The sequence below is a fragment of the Polypterus senegalus genome, chromosome 3 (assembly GCF_016835505.1).
Source record: "Polypterus senegalus isolate Bchr_013 chromosome 3, ASM1683550v1, whole genome shotgun sequence".
Lineage (NCBI taxonomy): Eukaryota > Metazoa > Chordata > Cladistia > Polypteriformes > Polypteridae > Polypterus > Polypterus senegalus.
The window spans coordinates 130,402,693-130,424,391 of NC_053156.1; the positions used below are offsets into that span (position 1 = coordinate 130,402,693).

General features: G+C 37.8%; 1 protein-coding gene across 1 annotated transcript in view; it reads right to left on the bottom strand.

The window, feature by feature from the left end:
* The window catches only part of rev3l (REV3 like, DNA directed polymerase zeta catalytic subunit), a 361,606-nt gene that overhangs the window by 214,248 nt on the left and 125,659 nt on the right, over nucleotides 1-21,699 (bottom strand). Inside the window, exon 2 of the mRNA XM_039747940.1 lies at nucleotides 14,101-14,290. Coding sequence (XP_039603874.1) covers nucleotides 14,101-14,290 — 190 coding nt within the window. The remainder of the gene's footprint in view (nucleotides 1-14,100; nucleotides 14,291-21,699) is intronic.

The following is a 21,699-nucleotide window of genomic DNA, read 5'->3' on the forward strand; positions in this document are numbered from 1 at the left end:
TTATAGACAGTCTGCCGCTGGCGTTTGTAATTTAGTGCCTGCCTATATAAGGCCGTCCGTCAGCGGCAATCAATAGCAAACTCCACTAAATATTCACGGGTGAAGGACTGTGTTTATGGAGAGGAAGATGAGATGGTCAGGGTGGTGTTTGACACAAACTCAGCGAAACTGCGAGAGAAAGTTTTAAGTGCCAGGACTAAGGTAACATTAAATACAGCCATGGACATAGCACGAGATGGCACCAGCACAGCTGGGAACCTTCGATGCATGTACACCGAGCGGCTCACGTGAACTGGCGCGGTGCACAGATAAAAGCAACAGTTCCAAAGAGCTGAACAAAACCAATTACACAATTGAAAAGGCAGCAAAAATATGAAGCGTCTGATACAGCATATTCATAAATCCAGCTACTGCGGAAACAAAGCACACGTGGAAAAAGTCAATGTCCCGCTAAAGGAAGACAGTGTAAAAAACCCGTGCATGCAGTGTGTCAGGTCTCAGATAAAGAAGAAGACGAGCTGTTTATTGATGCAGTAAGAAACGAATCGATGAATGAAACCTGTCATCTTTACAGCGATTGACAAACACGGAATGTAACTTGAACACAACACATCCTACAAATACGAACCTGATTGAAAGAAATAATGATAATCAAATCCTTGATGACAGCAACACTCAGTAACACTCACAAAACAAATACTGTATATTGACAGTCATGTTACGTTATTTTTAAAATGTTCCCTTTTCTTTTCTAGCTTTTTAACACACTACTTCTCGCTGCGATACGCTGGGTATATATATATGTATATATATATCCCGATCTACATACTCGAATAATGGATACTTTATTCGCCATCAATGATTGTTTTGGTAAAGCCATACTCAGTGTATTCATTAGATGAGCGGTAAAAAGTAAGAGCGAGGGAGGATGACTTATTGAGGCATGCAGGCTGTAGTGCGCCAACTCTATCTGAATTGCGATCACATTTGAAAAAATATATCTTTTCAAGTTCTATTTAGTCCATATGTGTCAAACTCAAGGGCGGGCCACATCCGCCCGGCGTAATTATATCCGCCCGAGATCATTTTATATACTGTATTATTGTTATTAATGGCCGGGTATATGAAGCGCTGGTAACACAATAAACTACAGATCCCATAATGCAGCGCTTCAGCTGCCTTGCGAACACTTACCGTTAATCAAGTCTACCTTATGATGCTGCAAGTTATTGCGAAGCTAGCTCACACGATGCTGAAGAGAAAAGTTGATTCTGAAAATAGAGCCTTTAAAACCGATGGGAGGCTGAGTATATGTTTACTGAACCCGTGTGTCTCATTTGTGGAGCTAATGTGGCTGTAATTACAGAATTTAATCTAAGACGGCACTATGAGACAAAACATCAGGGTAACCTGAACCTGAATGCAGAAGATACAGAAAGCAGAAGAATTAAATAAGAATCTGACACTTCAGCGGACGCTTTTACCCGTGCACAATCACAAAGTGATTTCAAGTGAAGCTGCTTTTATGGGAGACACACAACCACTTGCCCCACTTTCCCTGTTGCCAAGTAATGTTAAACCAAGTCGTCACTACGGTGTTCCCAAATCGCACTTTGCTGATAAACTGGCGCACTGAGTTTGCACGGCGCTTTGGTGACTTTGAAGAACAAAAAAAGTCCGTCTACATGCGGCTCGAACCTTGTGCATGTTTGGTAGCACATATCTGTGTGAGAAGCTCTTCTCAGTGATAAAGACTAACAAAACAGCACACAGGAGTCGCCTCACTGATGAGCACCTGCAATCCATCCTGAGAATCTCCACAACACAGAACCTCACACCAAACAGAAACGAACCTGTTGCCAAAAAGATGCCAGGCGTCCAGCTCTAAAATGACATATGAGCAAAGACAACTGAATGATTTGATTTGTTATTGCTGAAAGGAACACATTTTATTTATATTTCCAGGTTTTGTTATGCAGCATGTTCATATTTGAATTTGTATAATTTTGACAGGATATATTTTTATGGAGAGCAAAATCTTTTGGGATATTTAAAATCTAAGTTTATTTTTATATAAAATTACATAAGAGTAAAGAAATTTGAATGTTTGTTCTTTTAACGTTTACTTTATTTCTAACTTGTATAATTTAGACAGGATATATTTTTATGGAGAGCAAAATATTATAAGTTGTTTAAGGTTTGAGTTGATTTATTCAGGAATAATATTCCTGTCTGTTTTTACCATTCCTACCAAAGATATTTCTGTCGACTAAATAAAAATTCCTTCTATTTAAAATTTAAATAGAACTTGAACAAATATGATAGTTCATAATATCCACGCAGACTTGCACGTAAGAGCGGGAGTTATCCGTTTTAACAAGCAGCGTATTGCACTGATCTGAAATAGCTGTGTGTGTATATATGTAGATATGTATGTATATGTATATATATGTTTATATATGTGTGTGTGTGTGTATATATATGTATGTATATGTATAGATATGTATATATATATATGTTATGTGTGTGTGTGTAAATATATATATATATATATATATATATATATATATATATATATATATGACAACAACAGTCATCACTCACAACAGTGACAAAACAATTACATTCACAATCATGTTACGTTATTTTCAAAATGTTTCCTTTTCTTTTTCATTGCTTCTTTAACACACTACTTTTCCGCTGCGAAGCGCGGGTATTTTGCTAGTCTTCTATATAACTTGCGTCTGTGGGGGGATGGGATAACAGGCTGCTTGCTGCCTGTGCTGCTTGACACATTTGGAAAACAAAGGAGCTGATGAAGAGGTGCAGAGGAATTTAAGATTTAAGCCTGTGATTATGAATTTTTTCATAGGCTTCAGGGACTCTAGTGTTAACAAACCCTAAACTCCATTCAGGTGCTCATTAAATTTTCTGGGTAACATTATCAGAGCAGTTTTGCTATACATGTATGAAATAACCCAAAACATGTTATATGATGCCTTTGCTGACATTTGCACCAAGATTAAAACTAGGATAAAATAGAATATTACATTTATCTAGCATTGATGCTATTAAATTGATTGAAAAAAAAAACATTCACTGTAATTTTCATCTTATGTGACTTTATGATTTTGTTTCACAATTTCATCCATTCATTTTTATAACCAATTTAATTTAATCTTTATGGGGGGCCATTACCAGCAGAACTAGAGACAAGATAGAAAATTATTTTGATGACAAAACTGGCCATCACAGGCACAGGCGCACACACCAACATCTAAATAAAAGGCCAATGGCACATCAATTAATTTAACATAAATGTATTTGGATTGGGGGATGAAAACTTGCAGTAAACTCATAAGGACAAGGAAACAATGTGAAAACTCCACTGAGATAGATACTGGGCCAGGTTTCACAAAATTTTAGTAAGACTTTAATTAATTATAAGCATTTTAAGTATTGTGCCTTTTAAGAAGTTCTCAGATTATAAAAGAATGAAGGCAGTTTATTAAAAAGTAGCAAAATACCCGCGCTTCACAGCAGCGAAATACTGCTTTAAAATTTTTATTAAGAAAAAAAGTAAACATTTTTAAACTGACGGAAAATATACAAAAAATTTTTTGTTAAGGATCTCTTTGTATACCACATTTTGAGTTCGGCCCTCCGTTGTAATATGACCAAGCTGTGCACTGAGCTTACTCTTGAGCATGCAACATACAGTTGGTCATGTGAAAAGCAATCCTGTCTCAAATCAATGCCAACCTTTTTGTAGGGTTTGTCCCCGAGACTTATTAATTGTCATTGCGAAGCAGAGCCTTACTGGAAATTGAAGGCGTTTGAATTGAAATGGGAGATTAGATTGTATAACGGGGATGCGAGGAATAAAAACTCTCTCACCTGAGCTACTGCCAGTAAAAATAGTTGCCTCAATTAGGTTGTTTTGTAGGCACGTGACCTGAAGTCTCGTGCTGTTACAAAGTTTCGGTGGCTATAAGTTTCTCAGTAACATTATTGGTGCCCCAACCTTCAAAATGAGATTATGCTCAGGAGTGCCTGGAGGATTTAGAGTGTTGAGAAACTCTATCGGATAATGTACCGCGTCTTCTACTTCTACAACTGAATCAACAGACTGATATGTTTTTGGTTGTGAAAGTAGTTCTTGAAGTAAAATGTGGTTTATAGTTGTAGTCATGTCATTTTTTGGTATCAGGATAGCTCTGTCTCTCAACCATGACACATCGCTTTGGTGGAGATTTCGTAGATTGGGGTAAACATTTTGAAGAAGGCTTTGTAAAGTATTCACGATGAGACAGAGATTTGTAGGAATATTTATTTTACGATTTTCTTGTATGAAGGTGCTATGACCTATACTCATCAGAAGAGCAGAGAACTCCCCGGCTTTTTTGTCGCCTTTCAAATGAACTCTCATGTTTATTTTTAAAGTAACAACATTGATTTGTGGCCATAGGAATGAAGACTTTAAAGATGCTTTAACTTCATCAGTGCGTGTTCCTCTGCGTTCCTCTAGGGTTTGGCGGAAGTCTCCAGCCAGCAACACTGTCAAACTGTTGGTGTTTCGGATGTCTTGGAGGGTCCTATCTAAAGCCTCAGCACCTCCTCTGTGTGCCATAGTGCATTCATCCCAGACAATAAGCTGACAATGTCTTAGAACTTCAGCCATGTTGCTCTGCTTTGATATGTTACACAAGGTGGATTCAGTATTGTTGAGGTTCAGAGGCAACTTGAAAGCTGAATGAGCAGTTCTGCCACCCTCAAGAAGAGTTGCAGCAATGCCAGAAGAAGCCACAGCTATGGTAATGTTACGATTTGCTTGGATATTTGCAAGGAGAAGGTTTATTAGGAATGTCTTACCAGGAAAAACACTGTGCCAGTGGCCGAGACAACGCTGCTCATGACTTGGTCATAAACTGACTTTTGGTCACTATTTAGCAACAGCTCGTTATTTGTGACTATATTGGCCAATTGAGAGGTGTTGTAAGATGTCTCTTTCAAGTACTCGGGATTTGATGTAAGTTGTGCCAGTTCTCTGAAAGGTGAAGGCAAACCGTAATGATGAAGAGATTGACCTCCAATAGCAATTACATAGTTTTCAAGCAACTGTAGACACTTGTTATAGATCAAATTTAACCACTGGTGGACTTCTGTTCGTATATAATCTCTTTCAGTCTGTCTCCTAACATCTTCTGCTATGCTGTGTTTATGTTTTTCCCATAGGTTTAACACTAGAATTACCAGAGCCCTCTGAAGAAAAACTAAGTAATTCGTCCCACATTAAACTGCTTCTTAGCTGCCCTCCTACACCTCTGCCAGCGTCCTTTGTTCTCTAAATGTGCTGATAAAGAGAAGCTAGGAGCAGCCGGCTATTCCATCCCCCCACCAATTTAAAACGTGCACGAACTTCTCCCAGCTCATACCTTGATTGAGTATCCAGGTGAAGTGGGAGATTTTTAGAGTGGAAATAATAGATCGTTTTTTGGAACACACGCATTTCATATCTGTGAAAATGTTTCTTTGCTATTTGGACTTCAGGCTTCATACATTATATAGTTTATGCCTACATTTTGTCATCTACTACTAGAATATAAAAAACTTTTCTGTTTTAACAATGTGTTGACACAGATTACTGTAGAAACGGAACAGATATGAAATGCGGTGTTCATTCTAGTGTTAAGGGGTTTTCCATTTGGCAGAACACCAGCATGACAGCAAATAGTTCGAAGATCTTTTGAGGTGAGCGAGACAGAGCAGCTTCCTTTAGGGTCTCATCCCAGTTGATATTATCATGTAAAAAACCCTGCAGGCCGACTTATAGGTAGGATGTAGGACACCATCAGCTGTTCTGAGAGATGTGAAAGATGTGGGACCTGTGATTTTGTTGAGCAGCAGTCGAAGATGGTAGCATTCAGAGTTATTCGGGTGCACAGTGTAGACCCGTCCCAGTACATTACCTTTTTTCACTCCTGAATGTCCTGGTACAGGGTTGCCCTGTTTCCTCCGACAAAACATGTTGTTTGCCTACACATAATATGATGGAATTTCATTATAATGAAGTTGTTTTGCAAAATCATCGTGTTTGCAAAGGTCAAACAACGCTAAAAGGGTCATCTGTGGTGGATTGTGTACTTTATCGGCAACATTGCCTTCTGTGAAATAAATTCTTTGTCCGTTCTCTAAAGATGCACAGCAAGATGAATGACTGGAGGGAAACGTTCGTGAATGGGAAAACAGAAAATGCGCCAGGCTGCTTCAGAGCTACTAATGTAACGACCAGCTTCAGACGAGATACTTCGTCATTTTGATTTTGTATTGTAAATACTGCCTGGTCACTTCCCTTGTTAACATACTTGCAGATGTATTTGATCGATTTTATTGAATTGCAAAATTCGACATTGATGTGAGCATTGAAGAAGCGGGACAGCACAGGACTATAAGGGACCACCCATCTGTTTTCGATATATACTCCTTTGATGCTAATTGTATGACCTCCATCAGCAGGTGCGCGCCGGTGGTACTAAGGGTAGCCATCTTCACAGGTTTCTGAAATGAACATCATGCAGGGTGAGTTGATATTATGAGGTCCACATGGGCTGTGAATCATGGTGGAGTTTACTATTTTGTGGAGGGCAGGGTCAGTCTGTGGATCAGGAATTTCCGCACGGATGACTTGATCGATGACAGCTGGTTTAATCCTATCCTTTAGCCACAATAGAATGTGTGCATGGGAAATACCTCGCTTTTGCCACTCTATGGTGTACATGTAGCAATTTGTACAGCCAAAAATGCTTCTCTTCGTGAGCAAGTCCCATCATTTTGCGAATCTTCAGATGAAATACACGACTGATAAGGTTGTGGTGATCGTGAGGTTTTTGACGTGGAAGGAGAACTTCAGTGATGTCAGTCCATTTAGGATTGCAAGTAAATGTGATGAATAAGTCAGGGCGGCCATAATGACGTACGTATGTCATTGTGTCTTGTGTATGCTCGTGCATATAGCGAGGTCCTCCAGTGAAGGATGATGGTAATATCACAGCTTGACCAAGTTCTATCAAATTAGTGTCGTTTTTGTCAATAGCATCTTTTAAGTGAACATAATTTTCAGCTCGTAGTTTTTTCTGATTTAGTCTGATATAATTGAGTCTTTCGGATTAAATTTTTGCGTACATATCAACTAAAAACTGATTTAATTAAGTTCGGAAGAAAAGGATAGTATTATCATGATGTTGTCTGATCATAAGCCGGTATGAGTAGAAGTTTGCTGCAGAGACGGTTTTCTTCATAGGTAACTTACTGGCAGCATGAACTTGAGGTATAGACACAGAATAGTCGTCTTCACCATAGCAGAACATGAGGGGATATTGAAGTGCATCATAGAATCTGTGTGTTTCCTTAATGTGTTGCAGTTTATTATCTCTGGTTTTCAAGACAATATCCCTATTGTTGAACGTTTGCCCAACGATGACAACACCAACTTGATGAACTGTAGGTTTATTAAACCTGCCTTTGTGTGCATGTAATGGTTTTTTGTCGGCGTGAATGGCAACTTTGAAGTCTTTGTCTTTATCTGAAATACTGTCCATTGTGGAGTGGAAGTCCTGGATGTAAGTGTTACAATCATGCAGCATTTTTTGTAATTGCTTGACCAGGGGTATGTTAACTCCAGAAACATTAGCGCAGCGCATTTGTGCTTCCTTTTCATCGCCCCCGACGAAATAAATTTGCAAAAATTTGTGTTCCTCACTCGGCATAGTTAAGACTGGTAATCAAGTGATACACTTGTCACTGGACTTTAAATGAAGGCATAAAATTTCCCTCAACGATTTGGTTAGCACCAAAGGACGTCATTTGAAATGCACCGCTGTACTTTCGAATGTTGTTCAAGAAATGCTCACTTTGAGGATGTTCTCCATTTAACAGGCCCTTAAGAAGGTCAGGAAGCTTACGTAAAGGAGTGAGAGAGACTTTACCATCGTTACAGCACAAACCAGGAGACTTGCATTTCCACTTATGAGCTTGACAATAGTCGCAGTGAACATCCATGGATCCAATGTATACTATTTTGTCAGATTCATAATGTAGGCCTATGTTTGGGTCATACGAAAATCCACAATTGGCTTTTCTGAGCCAAACCTTTTCATTATTGGGATCGTACCTAGAAACAGAAGCTCTATGAACTTGTGGATTTGCCTCCGAGTATTTAGCAACAGCGTCTCTATGAACTTGTGGATTTCCTTGCGAGTATTTAGCAACAGCGTCCCTATTAACTTGTGGATTTGCTTGCGAGTATTTAGCGACAGCGTCTCTATGAACTTGTGGATTTGCTTGCGAGTATTTAGTGACAGTGCCTCTATGAACTTCAGGATTTTTTTGCAAGTATTTGGCGGCAACTACACAAAGTTGTTTCCGTCTAGCTGCATCAAAAAATGTACCACAACGTCTGACACGCCTCCTTTTTACTATTTTCTCACAGCTTGGATTGCTGCTGTCATAATCGGTTCGAGTTGGACTTGTGTTGAAGTGACATTCGGCATGTGTCAAGCGATGTAAGCATACAACCGGCTTCATCGATAACTTCGCATCCAGCTTTTGAGAGTTGAAACATTCATAAACATTGAAGTGTCCACTACTCAAATCGTCACCTGTGAATCTAAGATGTTTAAGTGGCATTGACGGTTCTCCAAAGGTGTAAAATATTTGGCCATTTCGGTACACTTGAAAGCGACAACCGAACAATAAAGCGGCAGCCATCAACTCACATGCTTAACCATAGGTGAAGGGCTTAAGCATTTCAGTCTTATAGGGCTCCTGTGTAATATAATTATCTCCTGTACCATCATCAGTCCACACTTTGAACCTGTCCCAGTCATTCAATACATAAGACACAATGTCCCTCCGGATATCAAAAGTGAGCCTGATATGTCCGTGCAATATGTAACACAGAGAATGGAAAAGGCAGGCGCCATCTCCGGGCATGGAAACCACTTGTTAAGTGATAGTTCTTTGATCGTTGGTGATCACCTCGATAGACATGTTAATGGGGGTACGGTTGGAACAATAAAGGAAATAGGTACCTGAACAGTAAACCAAGTCTAAAATACCTACACAATAACTATAACAATCGTAATAAACGAACAATAAAACAGCGGAGAACCCGTGAATTAAATAAAAAGGCTGCTTCCTTGGCGAACCAAGGAAAGGAATGAAGACACCGCAGCGCCTTATATGGGCAGGCAGTCAGCCAAAGAATGGAATCAAGAAATAACTAAAATAATAATAATAAACGGCAGAGAAGCAAACAATAAAACATATATCATTATCAAGTCCTTCCATGAGAACCCTAAATACAATGAGGACTGGTTATTTATGTTAGGTAGAATGCCTAGAGGGGGCTGGGTGGTCTCATGGTCTGGAACCCCAGCAGATTTTATTTTTTCTCCAGCCATCTGGGGTTTTTTTTTGTTTTTCTTTCCTCCCTGACCATCGGACCTTACTTTTATTCTATGTTAATTAGAGTTCTCTTATTTTAATTCTTACTTTCTTTTTTTCTCTTTCTTCATCATGTAAAGCACTTTGGGCTACATTTGTTGTATAAAAATGTGCTATATAAATAAATGTTGTTGTTGTTGTTATGTCACTTAGGTAAAATGCTGTGACTTGCATGAGCAGCCACTCTTCTGTGACTGACTTGACATCTTCATTACTGTGCCCCACACATATAGCACATTAGGTGAGATTCTAGAGAATAAGGATGGCAACAATTTAAATCCCAAACTTTATAGAGAAGCCTTTGCAGTTCATTCAGTGTGATAAGAAGAAGGGTCAACAGCTTTCCTCACTGCTTTTACCCAATTTCCTGACAATACAAATTGAGAACCACCATGTTTCCATTGCTTTGATTGCTTTACAGATTGGGAACACAGTGATGTATACATGATGCACTCCCAGTTATGAAATGGTTCTTAAATTTCTCCTAATCAGAATCCATTAACTTAAAATTCTGTTTAGAACACAAGATGCAGTGATCCTTCATTTAAGCAGTGAACATTCTGGGACTGTTCACAGATCTTTTTCATGTTTCAATTGCTTGTGAAGAATGGATTTCAACTGACTTGTAAATAATTCCTATGGTACCTGCAATCTCATGTACCTTCACTTTTTGACAAGGCCATAATTTCCTTCTTTCGTTGGTGTCTAAGGCTTACCATACCTTGAACCATCTGCAAGAGATGCATTGTCCTGATGAAATTCTGTAGCTCATCTTTCATTTGTGGCATGTGAAGTGAACAGGTCCTGGCACACACTGATTGTGTGATAATGAAATTCAGTGTATTGTTCCCTAGTGTTTGAAACTCAAAGACAGCATGAAATTTGACTTTTGTGGTTTTTGACATTCATGTTGATTCTAAACAAAAAATACACTTTAAATCACAAATGCTAATAACATGCAATTCACTTATTTTAGCACAAAGTTATTATAGAATGCCCCTGGAAAAATATATATTTACTCCTTGATTTCACATACTAGCTTACACGTGGGGCTGAGCAATAATACAATACTGATACTGTAGTTATTGAATATTTTAAACTGTTTAATAACAATCATGCAGTTAAGTTTTTGTTTTTTTTTTTTTTTTTAACTTTTTTTAGTATCTTGAGCAAGGGGGACAAACTCAAGGCTCATGGACTGAATCCGGCCCTTCTCAACAATAATACAACATGTTACATATGGCCCGTGATAACCATTAATATTCTCAAAATACACCTTTATTCTGTTTTTCATTGTATATAGATTTTGTCCGTAATTGACATTTACATTTGGTTTTCAAATACCTCTGTAATAGTGATCACACCTATGCACAGCACAATGCACCACAGCCACATACTAATTCAAGAATGAAAATGGGCTGTACATTCTGACTCAACAAGAAAAAGTAAAAAGAAGGGGAGATACTGCACTGCCCTACAAACTTTAGCGTTCTGACAAGATGCAAAAGATGCGACTGTCTCACAAAGGAAATGGTAGCTTGGCTTAACACATGGAGCTGCATTCACATTTTAGAGCTACACAGAAGTCAATGTTGACTACCGGTCATTCAGCTGCTTACCTGATTGCTGTTGCTGTCGCCCTGCTCAATTCTTTTGCCTTTTCCTGTACTTGAATGAACAGAAAAATGCACAACCTGATTGTAATCTGTTTGTGGCCGACTTTGAATGTGGTCTACAGTATGTGCTCCATCACCAGTGAAATTACAGTACATCTGTTTTTAACAAGGTCAGGTTATAGTTTTATTTCTCTTGCACTCGTGTGCCCTTTATCTTCTTTTCCACTCTTATTTCATCATTAGCTTCATGCAGATTTTAGAGATATACAGTACATAGATTGTTCTTTCTGTTTGTCTGCACAGCACACAGTACCAGTGTACAGGCTGGCCATTATATCTGGCAACCTCAAGGGGATCCCCCGAACCCTCAGGATGTCCCACAGGGCAGCTCAATCAACTGAGTTGAACGCTTTGCAAAAATCAGTGTTGCACGTTATAAACCCTCAAAATATGAGAAATTAAAATACTCCAATTCTGATATTTTGCCTGATCACCGAGATGGGCAGCATACTCTTTACAAACTTAGTGCTTGAATTACATATTTAATGTATACTATCAATGTTATATATTATTATTACTAAAAGTATTAATGTGAACAATTAGTAAATTTAGTGAAAAGTATACAAAACCTCTGATCATATAACATAGCCTTAAACATTTTATTTACTTGTTGAAATTGATATTCTGTTTGTAAAATGGAACTAGAATCAATCAACTACCCATTGTGTTACTTATATACATTATTTGCACTTTCATATTTTGTGAATAAAATATACTTAGTTGCTAAAATGCTATGTCAAATTCAAATTAATTTACCCAGTATCAGTAGTACACTGATAGTTTTCTTTGTCATCATTTGTTAAAAAAGGGGAAGGACAAAGGATGAGGGCATTTACAGCCTTGTCAAGGGTAGCAAAAATGCTAGATCTGGCCCTGGAACAGACATAATTTTTAGAATTTAATGCTGATTTTGGATACATGGCTACTGGTATTTTTTCTAACCTGTTGAAATGTCCAAGAAAAGAAAAGCTGAAATGGCTTCATGACACATGTGAGGCAAAGTATAGAACTGTGATGAACAGAGAGGTGCATGTTCATATATTCCAGCCAGCATTGGGTATATAAAGTGTCAGTTTTGGCCCTCAATAAAACTGAGTTTGACAAGCCTTATCTAGAGGAATGCATTGGGCTGTTTTTTTTTATGTAACTCACATTCACTTACATTGCAAAGGTTTCATCCCAGCTACAGTACCAAAATTGTGTTTAATTCCCTTAAGTTCTGAGGTAGGTTGTGCAATAGCCGCAGGTTTTCATCTGTAATAAGTGAATCTAAACGTCAATCAAATGCTGGGTAAATTCTGCAAAATGCTATGTCGAAAACAGTTATTATATAGTTAAACATCCTGTCAAATAAAATTCATATATTCATTTTTTAGCATAAGTTATCTATTATTTTGCACTTACTATAAATAACAGCTTAGTTTTTTCTTTTACAGCTGCACATCAGTGATGTAACATACTATATTTGCAGCTTATTGTATGTTAAAACTTAAACATATATCGCAGCAAATATACTGCAGCTGATTTCATTTATCAATGACCACTTAAAGTTTCTCCCATAAGACTGATTTTACTTTTTATTTAATGTCAATAAAAAAATGATGGTTTTGAAAGCCTTTAATGTCTTAGTTGCCGTTGGTAACACACAATTCTCCCTAACATAGCTACCTACAGCTTCTAGCATGCCCTGCTATTTTACTGGTAGAAGTATTTGCAGAATCTGCCCAAAATTGTGAGCTGTAGTTTTAAAAATTTACTTCAATTAGTTTAACCCAAAAACATATATTTTTTTAAAAGCCTATGCCACGTGTTAAAATAATTAAGTGGAGTTCCATGAGAAAGCAAGCTTCCACTTCAGTTTATTTGGGCATGCAACCACAGTTGGCGGACTTAAATTCTAGTGAAACACATGTGCAGCCAACCATGCAAACACACAGTAAGTCCTACGTGCTCTTGTTGGCTAACTAACTTTAAGTAATTAACAGGCATGCTAATGCATGTTTCGTCTTTTTGGCATAATAAGCCAGCAAGAAAGTGTGTGGTGAAAAAAGCAGTATATCAAAAAATATATAAATAGTAAATAGTTTACCATGCTGCATTCAACTTAATGACAGGAAATGTTAGATTAAATACGGCGAAGGATAACTATGTACGCATATGAATGTCATGTCACTTTTGCATAATTTTTTTTTTTGTTCACACTAGGGGTCTCCACCTTCTGCTTGCTTTGCTCACCATGCCCCAGGTGCGGGCAATGGGCACCCGCTATCTCGCAGCTCAGCCACTCGAAGAACATTGGGGCGTTCCTCTGTTAGAGAAAACAACTGTAATCAAGAGATGTTATATAGAAGAATTTGCAGAGTATGGAAGGAAGACGGTTTGGTCCTTAGTTATTATAGACAGAAAATCAGTTACTCAAGTATTTTACTACAATTGTCTATTTTAAATATCAACGAATAATAAAAATAGCAAAAAGTAAAAATAAAAATTAAATGAACCCCTCATCAAAAACAATATAATGAATTCCTTTATCCTCTAACTTACATTCCATAAATGTTGATTATTTGCATTTCTGTCCGGGATATTTTTCTCTTTCCATTAGATTTTAAAATTTCTCTTTGATTTTTATTATATGCAGCATTTTTTTGTTCATTTTCTTTTATTCGACGTTCATTATCAGCTCATCACCCTTTTTCTATCGCAATGCCATTATAACCCACTGCACTGAAGGGCAAGTTATCACTGAGAGTGTCACAGCGTGGTACTGAGAGAGGATGTGGAAATTGATGAAAGTACTGTACATGAAAAAAAGGTAAAAACATACTATAACATATAGACACAACCATAGCGTCCTGAATTATTTAGCATTAAAATGAGCAATATTGGTAAACAACATGAAAGAAGCAAAGAGAAAACTTACATTCCAGAAACAAGAGAGATTTTAAATATGTGTTGAGAACTGGAGGATGGATTGCCCATAGAAACATTAAGGGCTCTGTCAACGCTAAAAGCCACCTGATGAAGGTAACGGTCTGGGTCCTGTCCATAACCATCATAAGGGACATAGATATAGGGAAAGATGCCGTGAACATGGAGGCAAGTCTTCTGACCTAAAGGAATAAAAGATAAATAGGATATTTATGTAAAAGAACACATAGTGTAATCATAATTATCAAGATGTCATAGAAAAAAAAAGGAAAAGGGAAAGGAAAATAGGCTATATAAAGAAAACATTGCTGTCCACCTCTTATCGTATTACAAATTATGAAGATGTTTTTAAACAGAGTCATACAGTGTACTGTAGCACAGTAAATGGACACAATCTTTCTAACAATTGAACATGCTTCAAGAAAAAAATATTTACTATTTAAATTTGAACATGCCCAACTGCGTGGAAAATAACCTAAATTCCCCACACAGTGACAAAATAGGTATCAATACAAATAAATACTATAAAATAAGGAAGTAATAAAAGACATCGTAAACTTTCAAAAGATGTTTAGAGGTTTATATGTTCATCATTGACACATATACAGATTGTCAATATACCAAGAATAGACAAAACTAAATTAGGACGATTTACTTGTAACCATAGAGTACAGAAATAGGAAGCGGGAATGTGAAGTACAAGGGATGGAGTTGGTGTCCTGACATGAAATAGCCTCAGTCATATAGCGGATCTGGACCTGTTGATTGATTCTGAAGGAGCAGTAAAGGATCGAGGGCACAGCTTGAGCGAGAGGGCTAGTCTGGGAAGGGAAGAGCTTTGGAGGAAATTTGGCAACAGAAGCTGTGAGTGAATGTTGTTGGGGGTACTACGAGATTAGAAGTGCTATGTGTGAGATTATTAAAGGTGGTGATGGTTTGGAAGAAAGAAGAGAACCCTTTTGGTTGCAGAGACTTTTAAATGTAAACCTCCTAGTAGTGACCATTCCTACTACTATTCATATATATTTGTCTAATGAAGTACTTATGATTTTGAAACAACTTATTTATTTGCACTGCACATTAGGAGTGTGTGATATGTATTGTCTACGATAATATCATAATTGTTGTTTAAACAATGTACAAGCTCAAATTATCAAGTATGTCACACACACACACACAATCAAAAACACGCCTTTAGAGTCCATGCATTCACTGTCTCATGTAACCTAACAGGACAGACTACTGTGTGAGCGCAATGATCTAGTATGGAGCCCCAAAAATGTCGAGCAAAAAAAAAAAAATATAATAAAAAAAATCAGTTCAAATGAATTATTAATCCATTCAAACAAATTATGTAATTCATTTAAATGGACTATTTTTATATCCATAGGAAACATATGCTTATTAGGTGTGTTTTACTTTGCAAGCCATTAGGGGTCTTTGATTCCAAAGGACATTTTTTTCTTTCATTAGTTAAAATGCTCCTCCTCATCTCCCAGATCCATCCCACCCCTATGGCTGGAAAAGCTGGATGAGGTGATGACACAATAGAGGAAGCAAAAAAGAAAAGAAAAAAAGTGTTGATACTTGATAATCCCTGAGGTGGTTACTGATGTAACTGCACTTGAGTGGTGCAGAGCATGACAAGTACACTTCCCCAGAGTGGAAAAACTTGCAAAACAGTACCTGTGCATCCCAGCCTCAAGCACTAGAGGAAATGTTGTAACATGTAACTGTGCTGCTCTAAAGCCAGATGCTGTGGACAGACTGGTGCTTCTGTCACATAACTTGAAGTTTCCACAGTAGAATTTTAAAATTGTTTCATTTTTTCTGATATATTTGTGCAATATTGGACAGAACCTGAAGTTACTAATTTGTTTAAAAATTTTACAAGATTTGGGGTTTTTTTGTACCTCTGTGCAGTACACAACAGAATTTGTTTATAAATGTTTTTTTCCTGTGCTGTATTTGATAAAACTTTGGATTTTTACATTCTAGTACAGTATGTCAGATTTTTGTTCTTGCTTGTATGCTGCAAATATCACCTTACAACAGAGCAGTTTATGCTTATACAGACTGTAATGTTCATGCCCTGTAATTCAATTATGATTAGTATTTGATTGCCTTTGAAATCTTATCTTCTTTACAAGGGCAAGTGTCGGTTTAAAATGCCTTCTATTATAACAGTTTTGTTGGTCTTAGTGCAATTTATTTGTGTAAATCCTGTAGGCCACTTTGAAATGGTTTACTCATAATTTGCACTCTTTGATTTCTGTAATACTTTGACTGATAATTTTAATGTTTTTGTGTTATTTTACATCAGTTTTAAGTAAATAAATAAGGTCTGTTTTCTTTAGCTGTTGTTTCTATTAATCTCATTAGTGAGATATTAATTAATATTCTAATAACAAGACCAAGCTAGATCAGTAAGACTTTTACAATTTTACACATTTTAGAAGGATGCAAAATATTGTATAATTATCGTTATCATCAAATACCCAGAAAATATCAAGATAAAATATTGTGCCAATATCACACACACCTATTGGACACTGAGCAACTGTCTTTGTCTATACACTTGCCACTGGTTCAACCCGGTCATGACTACTGATGCCTAAGATACAGAAAGGAGACCTCAGTTGTGGGTCTGTGGCATCAGACTTACAACATTTGAGACACAATTGTTAACATTTCTTTTGTTTTTCCAGTAGAAGTACACACAGGCGAAGTGACTTTCTTATGGTGAAACAGTTTCAGTAGCAGGATTTGAACACACAACCTCAGGGTTTAAAGTCCACAGCTTTAAATAACTATACCACACTGCCTGCCAAAACTATTCCATACTGTCACAGTAGTAACAGCAGCTATAAAATACTGATTTACCTGTCAAGAAGTTACCCAACTATCATTTAAGTAAACTAGCATTGGCATTCATAAATATCAAAATACAATGCAGGGCTTGAATTTTAATGTGTGATGACAATACCCATTCACTGGTACCGCACATTGTCACACCCATCACAAGACAAAAAGGCTCGGGATCATGACTGGCAACCCCCAAGGCAGAAACACAGTTCAGTCCCCACTCCCTTGAAATTACCATCTTTCTGCTGCAGGCAGATGTTACGTTACCAGGTGTTGACCTGGTCCAGCTGCTTGGGTAGTGAACAATGAGGATCCTGCGAGTCAGGGAATAGCGCCACATGGCCATAGTGCCTTAACTGATGCTACCTTACAATGCAGGTAATGTGCCTCATTCGGGACTGCGTGAGCAACCGCTAGATCGACACAAAGTCAAAATAGCGGTACCCAAGAATTCTCCGAAAAGACAAAGTACTGTAGAAGTCTGTTCTTTGTCTCAGGTCACTGGATAGCACCATGTTTCGTAACCATATAGCAAAACAGGAAGCATGAGGACACTAAAGATTTGGACCTTCATCCTTTTGCATAGATATTGGAATCGCCACACAACCCTGTCCTTTTTTTTTTTTTTTTTTTTGAAGTTTTATTAATTTTATTGCAATCCATACAAATCAATCAAGTTTTTACAAAAAGAAAAATTGAGTTAAGGACAAATTGATCCCCACCCCTGAGAGAGAGAACAAGGCAAACGGCATGAAATTTAAGGCTTGTAAACATACCTAAATTAATACATTTGATAAGCCAATAGAGATGAATGCAGAAGACAAAGAAATACGGAAATAATTGCTTCCTCTGTGCTTTAAGAGCTTATTTTAAAATATTACTGATTAGATCCTGCCATGTTTTGAAAAAAGTCTGTACGGATCCACTGAGTATTTGATTTTTTCCAATTTCAAATAGTATAACACATCGGTTTCCCACTGAATTAAAAGACGAGAGTTTGGGTTCTTCCAGTTTAGCAGAAAAAGTCTGCGTGCCAAAAGTGTAGTAAATGCAATCACAATTTGTTTGTCTTTCTCCACTTTAAACCCATCTGGAAGAACCCCAAACACAGCTGTTAATGGGTTAGGAGGGATTGTGAGACCAAGGCTGTCTGAAAGGTAATTAAAAATTTTGGTCCAGAATAATGTTAATTTGGTGCAGGCCCAGAACATGTGACCCAGTGATGCTGGGACTTGGTTGCAGCGTTCGCAGGTTGGATCATGCCCTGGAAACATTTTAGACGAGACAGATGTGCTCGATATATAATTTTGAGTTGTATAATTGTATGCTTTGAGCATATGGAGCTCGAGTGAATTCTCTGCATTGCTACTTTCCACTCCTTTTCTGATATATTAATTGAGAGATCTTTTTCCCAGTGTCCTCTTGGATCTTTGAAAGGTAGGGATTGTAAAATGATTTTATATATTGTAGAGATGGAGTCTAAGTCCTTGAGATTGAGCAATATTTTTTCCAGCATGGATGAGGGTGCAAGATGAGGAAAATCGGGAAGGTTCTGTTTAACAAAGTTCCTGATTTGAAGATAGTGAAAGAAATGTGTAGCTGGAATGTTAAATTTGGAATGTAATTGTTTATAGGATGCAAAGACGTTGTCTATATAAAGATCTCTAAGCAAGTTAATTCCAAATGTTTTCCAGATAATAAAAACTGCATATGTTTGCGAAGGTTGAAAGAGGTGGTTCTCTTGCAGAGGTGCCATAGATAGAAGCTTCTCCATCTTACATTGCTTTCTACATTGGTTCCATATTCTAAGTGAGTCGAGCACAATTGGGTTATTAGTATGTTGCCGATAACGTGTGTTTATTGGAGCACAGAGCAGGGAATACAAAGAAGTACTGCAGGATTTTTCTTCTATTGCGGACCAAGCCTGTGTATGTTCTTCTATTTGTGTCCAGGTTTTTATCGCCTGTATATTTGCTGCCCAGTAATAAAACTGGAAGTTAGGTAGAGCCATGTCGCCTTCTGCCTTTTGTCTTTGTAGGGTCACGTTGGATGCGTGGATGTTTTGAATTCCAAATAAATGAGGTTATTGTTGAATCTAATTGCTTAAAGAATGATTTATTAATGTATATTGGAATGTTTTGAAATAAAAAGGAGCTTAGGAAGAATATTCATCTTAACAGTGTTAATTCTAGTGTGAGATGAAGAGTTGACCCTCTATGCAAGTCTTGCTTAATTTTTTCCATGCAGACGTCAAAATTTTGTTGATGAAGAGCTTTATCTTTACTTGTGATGTTTACCCCTAGGTATTTAAACTCTTCTGCAATGATAAAAGGGCAGGGTATCTAATCTATACTAATAAAAGGCAAAGCCCTCACTCACTCACTCACTCACTCATTACTAACTTTCCAACTTCCCGTGTAGGTAGGAGGCTTAAATTTGGCAGGCTTATTACCTACAGGTTACTTACAAAAGTTAAGCAGGTTTAATTTCGAAATTCTACACGTAACGGTCATAACGGTTGATAACGGTCGACAACGTCCACCATGTTGAACTTTCTTATTTATGGCCCCATCTTCACGATTTTGGTAGGCGGCTTCCCTGCGCTAACCGAAACCAATGTACGTACTTATTTTGATGGTATGACTCCACTGTCTGCCGCCATATTGAACTTTCCAACGTCACTAATTTTCCAACTTCCCGTGTAGGTAGAAGGATGACCCCATCTTCACGAAATTTGGTAGGTGGCTTCCCTGCGCTAACCAAAACCGATGTACATTCTTATTTCGGTGGTATGATGCCACTGTCAGCCACCATATTGAACTTTCCAACTCACTAATTCTTCAACTTCCCGTGTAGGTAGAAGGCTGAAATTTGGCAAGCTCATTCCTTACAGTTTACTTACAAAAGTTGGGCAGGTTTCATTTCGAAATTCTACGCGTAATGGTCATAACTGGAACCTATTTTACTCCATATACTGTAATGGACTTTAGCTTGATGGCCGTGGGAGGGGTGGAGCTGCGTGTCACATCAACACGCCTCCCACGTAATCATGTGAACTGACTATGAACGCAGTACGTAGAAAAGAAGGAAGAGCTCCCAAAGAGCTGAAGAAAAAGGCATACAAGCTTATTCATAAGTGCAGTTACTGCGGAAACAAAGCACGGTGTAAACCGTAAGTCTAAATTAAGTTTATGGACACGCTCCCGCTGCCGTTTGTCATGCCATCGTCGAATACTTTATTCGCAAGATACAAGTTTAATGAGAAGACACGAGGTATAAACGAGACTTTGGATCACTTTGTAACGGAGTTAAAATTGCTGTAGTGAGAAACTTTTAAGTGCCGGGTCTTAGCTAACATTAAATAAAGCCGTGGACATCGCAACATCACACAACAGAGCAGCTCACGTGAACTGACTGAACGCAGTACAAGTGATCACTTCCATGCACCACACCTGTTCAAAAAACGCATTACACAATTGACATGGTAGGAAAAGAATATGGTCCGAGCTGAGCTCCACAGCTAACGCGGTCTTGCAGAAGCAACTTCGTCACGCTGCCACCAAATACTCACAGAAAAATCCACAAGTTAATACACACGCTGTCTCTACAGTTTCTCCACACTCAATGTATTCCTTGCATCCCCGTTAGCGATGACAAGTAATAAGTCTCAGGGACAGACCCTACAAAAGGTTGCCATTGATTTCAGGCAAGATTGCTTTTCTCCTGGACAACTATACGTTGCATTCTCAAGAGTGAGCTCGCGCAGCTTCGTCATATTACAACCGGAGTGCTGAACTGACAACGTGCTATATAAAGAGAACTATAACAATCGTAATAAACGAACAATAAACCAGCAGAGAACCCGTGGATTAAATAAAAAGGCAGCTTCCTTGGCGAAGCAAGGGAAAAGGATGGCCTTGTATGTTGTTCATTTATAAAACAGCGGAGAAGCTGTGTGAAGGCAGCTACACAAAAAAACAGCACAGCGCCACACTCTGAATGTATTCCTCGCATCCCCGTTATACCCTCTGATCTTCCATTTCAATTCAAATGCCTCAAATTTCCAGTAAGGCTCTGCTTCGCGATGACAATTAATAAGTCTCAGGGACAGACCCTACAAAAGGTTGCCACTGATTTGAGGCAACATTGCTTTTTTCCTGGACAACTATACGTTGCATTCTCAAAAGTAAGCTAAGTGCACAGCTTGATCATATTACAACCGGAGTGCTGAACTGACAACGTGGTATACAAAGAGATCCTTAACAGATGATCATTGGTATATTTTCCCTCAGTTTAAAAAAGGTTTTCTATTCTTCTTAATAAAAATTTAAAAGCAGTACTTCGCCATTGCGAAGTGCGGGGATTTTGCTATATACATTATATATATGTAGATAAGTGTGTATTATATATATATATTATATATTTATGTGTGTGTGTATATGTACGTATGTGTGTATATATATATATATACACAGTAATCCCTCGCTATATCGCGCTTCGACTTTCGCGGCTTCACTCTATCGCAGATTTTAAATGTAAGCATATCTAAATATATATCACGGATTTTTCGCTGGTTCATGGATTTCTGGACAATGGGTCTTTTAATTTATGGTACTTGCTTCCTCAGTTTGTTTGCCCAGTTGATTTTATACAAGGGACACTATTGGCGGATGGCTTAGAAGCTACCCAATCAGAGCATGTATTACATATTAACTAAAAATCCTCA